General features: G+C 47.2%; 1 protein-coding gene across 1 annotated transcript; it reads right to left on the reverse strand.

Annotated features, from left to right (window-relative positions):
* Positions 1-1,972: 1,972 nt before the first annotated feature.
* On the reverse strand, positions 1,973-8,139 carry HMOX1 (heme oxygenase 1). The gene is made up of 5 exons (XM_017823477.1): positions 8,003-8,139; positions 7,558-7,678; positions 4,730-5,221; positions 4,013-4,124; positions 1,973-2,703 (listed from the first exon to the last, which is right to left on the reverse strand). Exons 1-5 carry the CDS (start codon positions 8,032-8,034, stop codon positions 2,567-2,569), a joined length of 894 nt encoding a protein of 297 aa, XP_017678966.1. The 5' UTR covers positions 8,035-8,139; the 3' UTR covers positions 1,973-2,566.
* Positions 8,140-11,349: the final 3,210 nt, after the last annotated feature.

Below are 11,349 nucleotides of genomic sequence, written 5' to 3' on the forward strand. Positions count from 1 at the left end.
ATTGGCCCGTCCGCCCCGTGCCACCGCCGATTGGCCCCGGCCGCCCTCTCGCCCCGCCCCACGAGGGGGCGTGCGGCCCCGCCGCTGCCGCTGATTGGCTGGGACGCTCCGCCACGAGCGGTTTGGCGCGAAATCGGGGAGCGAAGGGAGGGGGGAAGCGAAATGGCGGGTGGGCGAGACCATTGTGGCGGAGGGGGAGCGAGCGAAACCATTGCGGGCGAGGAGAGCACGCTGGTGGCCCCCGGGAATAAAGTGAATTAATTACGGCTGTAGGCTCCTGGGGCAGCTCGGGCCTGTCACTGCAGAGCATCTCCGGGGTGCCTTTCTCCTGACTAGTAGAGAGTTTGGGGGGAAGGCCGGCAGGGCATTGGTGTGCATTTTGGCCCTTCAAACATGTGGTGGTGCGCATCCTAAATGATGAGGAAGCTGGAAGCCTGGTGCATTGCTAGGGAGGTTTCAAATAAAGACCGTCTCGTTGTTACAGAGAAACCAGATGTATTCATAAAGGTCATAGACAAGTGCAAGAAAAGCTTCAGTCTTCACCTCTGAAGGTTTTAGGCTCAGTCTAGAGTCCTTCAATGTGTGATCTCACAGTGGCTGTGAGATACCCAAAGGACTATCTTTCTCCTGCGATGAGCAGGTGTCAGTGGGAATCCATATTTTCTAACTTTGGGGTCACAGTCACGATCTCTGGGCAGCGGAGAGGGGCTGAGTGTGGTACAGTGTGTCTCTGAGCTCATGAGCATTTGTTTGCCTGTTTGAGATCTTAGTTACCTCAGCATGGTTGAATGAATGTAATGATCTGGGGTGGCTGGTTGGGGTGGCTTAGGGGGACTGAACTGGTAGAATTTAACATAAACCTGAATGAACAAGTTCTGGTATTTGAATAGCAATCAAGCCTTGTATCCCTGCTTTTCAATCATCTACCCTTTTCAGGAATTAACTATATTTTTCTACCAGGATTGGCATGTGGGTCCAAAGAGAGAATTATTAAAGGGGACTGTGGAAGAGATATAGGGTAGATAAGAGTCCAAGAATAATGACAGTCCCTTTTTCCCATTGCTCATTCTCAGCAGGACCTGCCTTCTGATTCTTTTTCTTTGAGTAGGTTCAGTGCTGGTCGTTAGAACAGATCAGTAGGAACATGAGTCTTTGGGATTAAGGTCACAGCCAGAACAGGCAGCATCATGGAGACACGTTGATCACAGAGGCTTTCTGGTGGAAAGAGAGGAAGGGACTCTGAGGTGGTACATAACAGTTCATTATCTGGCCACACCTGAACTGCAGCCTCTCCTGTGTAGGAAGACTTTCTGAAGCAGATAGGGCCTATGGCTGGCAAAAAAGGCTATCCCTCCAGATCTGCCACAGCAAAAGGCAGGGAAAGCAAGCTGTGTGCATAGTCTGCTCCAGCAGTGCTGGGGTTTGGAGTGTCTTTAGCAAAGTCATATGTGTGCCAAATCCTAGGAGTAAGTTGGATTGGTTTGTTACTCAGGTAAAGGTATCCGCATGTCTCCCATTGAGCTGCCTTGATGAAAACCTAGGATACATCTAATTTTTGGGTGGTGAAAACATACTTGCTGTTCTGATTCACGCTGAAGCTCTCGTAAAGGCAGTCTGGTAACGGAGCTGTCCTGGTTTTGACCAGCTGAGGGTCCCATCACCTTTTGTTTGTAATAGAATAGCAGCTCTTATGTACTGCTTCCACCCCTTAAAAATACTTTGTACACTCTCAGAATTTTGTGCCATTTCTAGAAATAGAGACCAATGTGTAGGAGCTGAAGAAACCTGCCCCAGCTTGTAACAGGTTATTGTTAGCACTGAGTGGGAGCAGAGTCTGGCTCTGATGATAGCTCCCACTTCCGTCTATTGTCATGTCTGTGGAGGCAGCAGCTCCAAAATACAGAAAACCGTGTGGAAGAAAGACACCTCCTTTTTCCCTGGGTAAGGCTTTAATAATAGGAAACACCAGGCCTGAAGACTTTACATTGAAGTTTATTATGTGTATAAATTATATAACCAGACAAGAATGACACTGTATCTTCAACAACCATCTTCTGCTTTTCAAAAACCAAAAATGATTGGAAAAAGAATTAACAAAGACCTACTAGTGTCATATAAAACAGTCTAACCCATGGGAGCCATGCGGCTCCACAGAAAGTGATCACAGTATTATCTACCAGTATAAAAAAACTGAGCAAACAGAGCTCCAAGGACCTTCATATTTCTGAGGAAAGACAGATGTTGAAGCTGTGTTTCTGATCCTGTAGGATTTTTGTAGGCACTCTATAAAGCAATGACAATTCTTGGCCGTCATTTTTAGCCTTTCTATCGTAGTTTTTGGTGATAAAGTTAGTCTCTGAGAAGAGCTCACACCAAGCACAGGATAGACTTTGCCTGAACCCCCTTACAGCACTCTCTTTGATTTCTGGGGAGAAAAGTCTCCTAATTAGTGGCAGAGCCAAGATCACAGTACCCAGTCAGGGAAAATTTCTCTCAAAAGGACTGAGGAAGGTGGATTAGTTCAGGGTGAGGGAAGGCACAAAGAGAAGGTGAAGGTCCTGCTCTTTCACATGGCAAATAAGCCCACGGCCACTGTCATGGCTAGGAAGCTGAGTGCCAGGATCCACCGCACCAGGGAAGTGGTGGGCGTCAGGTTTGTGTTTTTCCTGTTTGTCCTCTCAGTTTCTTTCCCGTGTGCTGGACCTAGATCAAATAGAGAGAAAAAGAAAATAAAGGCAAGTGAGAAGAGGTTGAGGCAAGAAGCTGCTGGCCTGACACACTTGCTCTCCACAGTGCCAGAGCAGACCTTGCTGGGGTTGTCAAGGGAAGAAGGAGTTCTTCCCTTGGGCCAGGAGAAACAGTGGCAACAAGTTCTACTCTCCTGGTGAAGAAGGGAAGAAACAGACTTGACCTGGGAATCACAAGGGCTCACAACCCCTCTGCCTGAATGTGAGTACCAGCCTCTTCCTTTGACTCCTTACAGGCTTATAAACGCGCTGCCCAGATCCATCAGACTCCTGATGTGTGCAGAGGACAACCAAATACTTAAGCCAGAATTTTAAAAGGCATTTTGTCTCCTACTTCTCATTAATTAATTAGGTGTCTAATAACATTAAAGAGTCCTCAGCACTCCAGACAATTTCCCCAGTACAATTTCAGGATGAGATTCCTCATTCAATAGTAAACTTTTCTGAAAATTCTACTTTTATGACTGTGCTGGGAAAAGAACAGAGAACTTTTAGTGCCTTTCCCAAAAAAGTTGCTTTAAGCTTCATTATCTGGAGATGTACAAGGTGAGGTTTGCTTTTCATTCTTTGCTATGGGAAAACTGTGGTTCAATCCAGCGTGCACTGAAAAAAATCTCTCAGTTTCAGAATGGGTAGATAATAAGGGATTTTTTTATTTGACTTGCATGTCATTAGGGAAACCACTCTCCTCTGTAAATATCTGAGCTCGCTCCTTACTCAGTTACAAGCCTGACTTACAAGCTGATTACATTTCACCATCCAGAACAATGCTCACTAGAAACCCAGCACACTCTTTGGAGGGTTTTCAGCAAATACTTCTGGAAGGCAGAAAAATGACCAGATGGAGATTTAGTCCAAAGGGACAGGCCGCTGGATAGGACTGTGTGTCTGGAAGAGCCTTCTGTGAGTATCACAGAACCACAGCTGATCTCCTGGGCCCAAAATTGATGCCTTTGCTTCTGTGAATTCAAGGACAGCTTTCCCTGGGGTGAATGAACCTTACATTTGTTAAAGTCTAAGAGGCGGAGAGGGGAGTCTTTTTTTCTCTTTTTGGAGAGCCCACATGTGTCATCCTTGCTCTGTTATGTCTAGAAGAAGCTTTGCACATACCAGTGCCTCTCCTTCCACTACCTGCTGATGGCTGGAGAAGGCATGGGGCAAGCACCTCATGCTCATTTATCAGTGGCTTTTACAAACAAGAACAGAGGAAGGGAGCCAAAGGAAATGAAGGAGCAATGTTAAGCACCTGCCCTTTAGTGTCTTACCGTGCTCATGTGATTTGTTGACATTCCTTGTGCGAAGAAGCTCTGCCTTTGGCTGCACAGGATGACCATTCTTCTGGCCCTTAGACACCAGCTCCTGCAGCGCCTCAAACACCTGAGAATAAGAAACACTGTCTCATTATGTGGCCTCCTCTTCTTCTTTCATGGACCCCTTGCCCCTTCCCCAGGCATTTTATGGACTAGAGGAAGACACAAGCCTTTGGTCCCAGTCTCCTATTTTGCATAGAAAATAAGCTGCTTGTGGAGTCAAATCATGTCTTTCAAGCTCCTTGTTCACATTACAGGTTCTCCCTGAAGCTTTCAGCTAAGGATAAGGTGATTGCCCATCTTCTGATGGGAAAGAAAGCAAGGTACCTGTGAGCCTGGTCAGTGTCCACAGGGGACCTGTGGAACTTTACTACATTGGTAGGAAAGATAGGTGGTGATCCCTACTCCCAGTATCAGCCCTCATTCATATCTGGATACTGGCACATGGAAGAGGCTGGATTCAAACACTAAGGGACGGAGAAGAGCTTTTCAGAGACCATACTTTTACTTGACTCCCAGTAAAGCATGGCCATCCAGCTCTGACTAGCTTGCCCTAATTCACAACTTCTCATAAGCTCCCCAGAATAAATACTGGCTTTGCATTTCCCCTCTAGCTATTTTATTGTTTGAGAGAGGGTGTGGGCTGGCAGGGCTGGATGGTTGTGTACGCACCTGTATATTTAGCAGGAATGCTTTCTTGGCCTCCTCCATGACTCTTTTCTTAGTGGCAAGGTCCATCTCGAGAGCATTCATGCGGGAGCGATAGAGCTGCTTGAACTTGGTGGCATTGGAGACTCCATCGAAGGTGAAAAAAGCCAGCCCTTCTCCAGTGCTGGGCAACTGGAGGGCCTTTTGGGCAATTTTTTTCAGCACCTGCCCCCCAGACAGGTCTCCCAAATACCGGGTGTAGGCATGGGCCACCAGGAGCTCTGGGTGGTTCTTGCCTACGTAGTGGAGCCTCTCAACGTATTTCTGAGTAGCCTCGGGACATGGGATCTCTTCCCTCCAGTTGCTGCCATAGAAGTACTCCAAGTCTTCCTCCAGGGCAGCTTTCCGGTGCAGCTCCGCCGGAAAATACACAGGAGCATAAACTGGATTGTTCTTGTTACGTTCAATCTCTTCCTCCAGAGCAGAGTAGATGAAGTACAAGGATGCTGTAACCAGCTGAAAGAGAAGAAAGAGGATTAGCTACAGGTGCATCTATCTGTCTCCTTCAAGTCTATGAGACAAATCCTGCTAACAAAAAGGTACTCATGGGCACACCCAATGTGAGTCATGCACATATGTGATGTTGCAGATTTCCCATTTGGAAAACAGACTTGCAAGGTGCAAGAAGCCACTGTTTAGCCCTTCCCCTTCTGCTTGAGGCAGCAATCAGGTAAGCCCTTTCATGCAGATATTGGTCTTACTTGCTCTCAAAGTCACTGCCTTTGCCTTCACAGTAAAGACCTTGCAGCTTGATGTAATGTAAACTGAGCCCTGTTTAATCATTTCTGGTCTATTCTCAGTCCCTTAGTCAATAGAGAGGGTATTCCCAAAGGTACATTTTCTGGTGCATTGTTCAAATTTGAATGCTTCAAAATGTGGCTTCCCTTTGTGCGGCCTTGTGAGACGATGACACACACTGTTTATTTTTCACCATATTCATCCTGTTGGCGTCCTACCATCCTGGGAACCGAGGCACCACCACTCTGCTCATTCAGGCATGCAAGTGGGGTTGCCTCCTCGGTTGTCCCAGGGAGACAAGATAAAAGGGAGCTGGAAACACGGCCTGCCTCTGAAAGATGCCTTTGTGAAGGAATGCTGTGAGCCTGTGTTCTCCCCTCTATTTTGAAACCATTGTTATTGTTGTTTTTCCCAGCTTATGTGATACTTTCTTCTATCTGCCAGCTTTTCCACGTGGTCTAAGACAATCTAGCTGTGTTCCTTCCTTCCCAGGCATTCTGTTTTCAGAGGCTGTTACACCTACACCACCCCTTCCTTACACTGGGATCCCTTGCCAGCAGCAAAGGGTAAAAGATGAAGGTATTGCAGTACAAATGAGTCAGGTTGGATAGGGGGGATTACACTGCTTACAGGAGGGAAAGCAGTTTACTCTCTCAGAAAGCAGTCAGTTCTGCAGGGAGTTTCTATTTCAACTTTTCCCCACTGTGCCAGCAAATAGGACTTTGATAAGCACATGGGCAGTGACTTAGTTGTGGAAACAAATATTCACCATCTGGAGAGTCAGGTAGCAGGGCAGATATATGGGTTTGCCAAGAGAGTAAACACAAATAGAGGTTTTTAAACAATAACCTGCTACCCAGCTTACTGGAAAAGAAACAAAATATGAGACCATTGCCTAACAAAGTAGGCAAAAATATAGGTCAACTGGTTGTTTTCAGAGGCAGGTAGTGGTTTAATGAGAAACACGGCTTTTGAAAACTGTTGTTAATTTTTAAAACCCATGTCCTATCTCACTTCCCCAACAACATATAAAACTCTTCTGAGAAACCAAGCTGTATTCCTGAAGGTCTGACTTTTTACACTCTTGCCAGCCTGTCTCAAAGTTCACTGCCTAACCAATGCCACATTTCTAACAGCAGGGAGTCAGCACCTGAGATTAAATTTATGCTTGACTAAGTATTCTGAATGTCACCTGTCAGAAATAAGCTAGTCTTTTTCCTACTCTTGTGGATTTATTTGCCAAGAAACAATTCAACAACAAAGTAATTAAGCCACAGGTTGGATTGCTAGCTGTTATTTGCAAGCCCATGCGTCACATCCTATAGCCTCTCAGGAATTTCTTGCCCAGGTGCTTGCTTTGGTTTTGCTCACAGCTTTGTTATGTGGCTCAGATCCCAGGAATCGTATCTAGCCAGGTTAGGCTAATATGTGGAAATGTTTCTCTTTTATCTTGAAAGAAGCAACAGGCTCCTGCCTGTTAGCAGACTTGGATTGCTCAAACTCAGTCTGCTTTTGAGTTATTGTTCATGATTTCAGCGCTGGTATAACTCAAGTGACAATGCAAAGTTTAGTGCCAGAGATGATCCCACATCTTCACTTTCTCACCATTCCCTCATTATTTCTAGCTCTGCCTACAGTATTGCAAATATCATATGCTCTCTCTTTTTGGCATTTTGGCTGCTCAAGTATCTGCACAGTATCTCTATTAAACATCATTGCCAATAATTAACATGCAGGCACTTATGAAGAAAGAGAAAAGCAATTGCACTAATCCCATCAACCTCCTTGTCTTTTTTCTCCTGTTTCAGTTTGGCTGCCCATCCTGATATGCACAGTCCTGCCCTGCCTTCTGTGAGAGAAGCCAGTAAGATCTTAGGATACTGGAGTTTGATGAAAAGCATGTTTTGTGTAGGAGATGCTGATACCAAACAGCTGTACTGTCCCCATTTTCCTTACCTATACTGTTCCCATCTTCCCCCTTTAGTCCCCATTCAGCCTGTCTGATCTAACTGGTGAGGAAATCCCATCCCCAAGCAAATGCTGCTATGAAGTACCTTAAACTCATGGAGTGACACCTGCCCCTTTTGGAAATTCTTCATGAACGGTGTGTTCTCTGCCTGCTCATGCACCTCCTTGGTAGCTTCCTTCAACAGTTCTGACAGGTCCTTGGACATGCTGGGAAAGAACACCAAAACAGATATTAATGCCGTCTCTCTCCTCTGGCAAAATGGATCTTAGCTCGCTAGGAAAAACGAGGGAGCCTGGGATGACAGAAAACGGAGCAGAGCATTCCCGAGAGCTGCGTATGGGAACCAGGGAGCACCAGCTTTCCAAACGCAGTCCCGGGCGAGGAAGACTGACAAACTCCATCCAGAGGTGAAAGCAGCAGCATGCCGTTCCCTGCAGAGCAGGAACAGGAACAGCATGCCTAAAAGCAACGGGAGAAACACAATATTCTTCTGGCAAAACATTTCCCTCTCGTTCCCGTCCCGTTCTCACCTTTCGGAGCTGTGTGTCTGGGAAGTTTCCATGTTTCTCCAGGTCGTTTCACTCCTCCCCTTCCCTGTTGTTGCTCGTGCTTCCCTCCTTCCCTTCTGCCCCCAGGACACTGAAGCTCTGAGCTGGGCAGCCCGGCTCCCGCATCCAGCTTTATACTGCCTGGCCACGTGAGCAGCTGAACGCTGACCTCAGTGTGAGTACAAACTTCTTGCAACACAACAGCACTTCCCTTCCCAGCCTGGCTGTCACCCTCTCCTGGCCTGCAGCCCCAAGGGACCAGAAGGAAGTCACCTGATGCATGCTGATAACTAAGCACAAAAGAAGGGGTTATCCAGCAACTTCTCCTTCGAGGGTGCCTGGCTCTGTAACCCTTTCAGTGCATTGCCCATGGCAGGCAGAGCCTGGGCGCAGCAAAAGGTGCTCATTGTCCTGGAGGCAGTGGGGTTGGACAAGGAGGGTGGATTTACAAGGCTGGGGCAGGGAGGGCAGCCTTCTCACCCTACACCCCAGTCTATCTGCTGGCTGCATCCTGCCTGGAGAACTAATCCAGCACCCACCCTCATCTGCTCTAGCACAACTCGGGTATAAGCATCTTATTTCTTGTGGCTGTGCACATCTTCAGAGAGTCTTTCAGGTAACACAGCTGGTTGTGGGCCATGGGATGGGGAGCTCAGCACTACAGGTTAGGGAGCACAGCAGGGACCCTGGGGGGTGTACCAGTCATGGACACCTGGGGTAGTCTGGGTGCTGCGGCACATGCATGCACCAGCTCTGGTCTGCAGGTGCCAGAACTGCCCTTGTGCAGTGCTGGGCACTAGGGAATAAACCCTGTCACTTTGCACGGGGCCAGCACAGGTGTGCCAGCACTGACGCACAGCGAAATTGGTTCCATGCTCTCTTGCTCATGGAAACAATACCGTCTGTTTTGTTTGACAACTGGGTCCTGTTGTCACCACAGCAGTGTGCAGGGCAATTTAGGGGAATAGCACTCCATCTCCTAGATACCCAGAAGGCTGAGGTAGCTAGTGGGCTGAAAAGATATCATACAAGGCTTGGGGGAAACTGAGGAAGTCTGATCTGCAGAGACTTTGAAAGGGAAATCATTTTCCCTGATCTGAAAAAAGAGAGTTGGACAAGGTGCTTCTGCCAGTAGCTGTCTGCTCTGCTGTTTTTTACTGATGGTCAGTGAAGCAACCAACAGATAAAGCTGGGCTCTCCTTTTCCACCTGTAGCTATGCTGGAAGCAGGGCTATCTGGGACAGGGCTAGCTATAGTTTGGAAAAGCACACATTTTGTGCTCAACCCAAAGAGCAAGGCACTTAGAGCCACCATTCCCCTTCTGCTGTGGGTGTGAGAAAGTCCTTGCTACAGTTGTGCAGGGGGTGGTGGGGAGGCAGAGCCTGGGCTGGAGGGAGAAGGACTGTGGCATCTGCTGTCCATCTGCCCTGTCTAGCCAGTCCTCTCTGTGGCTTTGCTGGTGGGTGCTGCCATTCAAGCCACACACCTCACCTGTCTCCCTGTCACTGCACCTATACCAGGTCACAGCAGGATTGGGTGCTGTAGGTTAAAAAGCTGTCCTGGAGAAAATATGCTTCCATGCTTTTTTTTTTTTTTTACTCTGGCAGACATCTGGCATGCAGCGTTCAGGAAGGATTTCTCAGCATTTCCATCCTGACTCAGCCAGACTTTTCCTGTCTTGCTTTTGTCTTTTAAAGCAACAGTGCATACGAGCAAATGCTGTCCTGTCACGTTCCACTCTTACCCCCATGCCGTTGCAGACAACTTGTTGCTGGCTTGCTTCTTTTCTCTAAGGTAAAATAAATGTATCAGGATGTCTAAATCTTTGAAGCAATTAGTGACAAAGCTCCAGAGAGAGGGCTTTTTTGTGGATTCCACGTGCAGAGTGTAGAGCAGCATGGCCAGTCTCTCCTGAAAATGTTGATGCCATTTTGCCACAGGGACAGCCCCAAACCAAATGTTTCCCTCTGGCATAACTTCTTAAAGCCACATTTTCTGTCCTTTTCAGTGAGTCCTATTCTGACGTGGGAAGCAGGAGTACAAATTGAACCTGTAGTTCTAATGCAGGAAAGTAGGAAATACATGAGAATTATATGAGAATAAGAATTATATTATGAGAATATATTATTCATTTTATGAAATACCATGAAAAAAATCCAACCCTCAAGCCCTGCCCCTCCTTTCACCTCTGTTCTGCAGCTCAGGTAATGCACCTAGTTCTTCCCTAAGAACTTTCTGGGTGCTTTCAGGCCAATGTTTTTGTCCCCTGCCTGCCTGCCTGCCTTCTTCCAAGAGGCTGCATTCTTGGAGGCCTTATAAAGGGTGTAGCCAAAAAGTCCTTCTCCCTTTCATCCAGGATTGTGGTAGGTGTCAATAAGAGTGGGGGAAGAAAGAGAGGGTGTCTAATCATGTTTTTACCATTCCAGGTAGGTTTCCTGTCTTGTAACCATACTGCCCCAGGATGTGGAGCCAGTGTACCTCTGGATCTTGGGGCTTTACCTTTCCCTGGGTTAGTCACAAGAGATGCAGCTCAACTCTGCCATAAGCTTTTGCAAAGGTGCAGGCAAGAAAGCCATGCTACATAACTGATTTATGCTGTCTGATCTCTCACTGATCTGGGTTTCTTGGGATGGAACAGTTGCGAGACTGGGCCTAGCTCTCTGGAAAGGCCCAGATATCCTGCAGCAAGATGGAAGGAGAACTGAAAGTGGGGTGTCATCATCTTTGCAAGTTGCTGCCCTGAGGCACTCCTGGCCCCATCCAGTGCTCTGCGACGTATTCTTCTGCTCTGCTGTTGTTCTGTGGTGGGGGAAAGGTCAATGACATGGAGTGGGCCAATGTGCTAGCAGGGATTTGCAAGGGACTGTCTCTTCCTCAAAGAGAACTTTGGAAGTCAACACGGAAGTGATGAACGGGGAAGGAGGTGTGTGCTTTTAGTGGAAGGAACAGACTGGCTCCCAGATCATAGTGGGCAATGGGAAAGCAGAGGCCAGCCCATATCCAGGACACTAGAAGATTTTGCTTAATATCACTGAAATGTCAGGGCTGTGGTCTCCATCATGCCTGGCATTAGTCCTGTCATCTCCTATTCTTCCAGTGAGCTGTGGCTGGGTGGTGCCAGGGCTACTCCTTGTGAGGGCACTACTGAAACTTCTCAGGAGATTTTTAACAAAGATGAATAAAATAGCCTCAGGCAAAATATTTGTAATAGTTCCTACTGGGCTTAAAAACCTCTGTCTTCACATTCCAGGGCCTGAGGAAATGCTTAATCAAGAGATGGTAAATGAATGGTTAAAAGCAACAGAAAGTTATTGAGGGATCAATGTTTC

The sequence above is a fragment of the Lepidothrix coronata genome, unplaced genomic scaffold, assembly GCF_001604755.1.
Source record: "Lepidothrix coronata isolate B3197 unplaced genomic scaffold, Lepidothrix_coronata-1.0 Scaffold102, whole genome shotgun sequence".
Taxonomy (NCBI): Eukaryota; Metazoa; Chordata; class Aves; order Passeriformes; family Pipridae; genus Lepidothrix; species Lepidothrix coronata.

Bases quoted from the DNA above. Each gene is read 5' to 3' on its own strand.
- HMOX1 (XM_017823477.1), bottom strand. From the start codon at position 8,034: ATGGAAACTTCCCAGACACACAGCTCCGAAAG. The intron at 7,679-8,002 runs GTGAGAACGGGA...GTTCTTTCCCAG, and splicing joins CAGACACACAGCTCCGAAAG to CATGTCCAAGGACCTGTCAG. The intron at 5,222-7,557 runs GTACTTCATAGC...CTTCTCTTTCAG, and splicing joins TGTCACTCCATGAGTTTAAG to CTGGTTACAGCATCCTTGTA.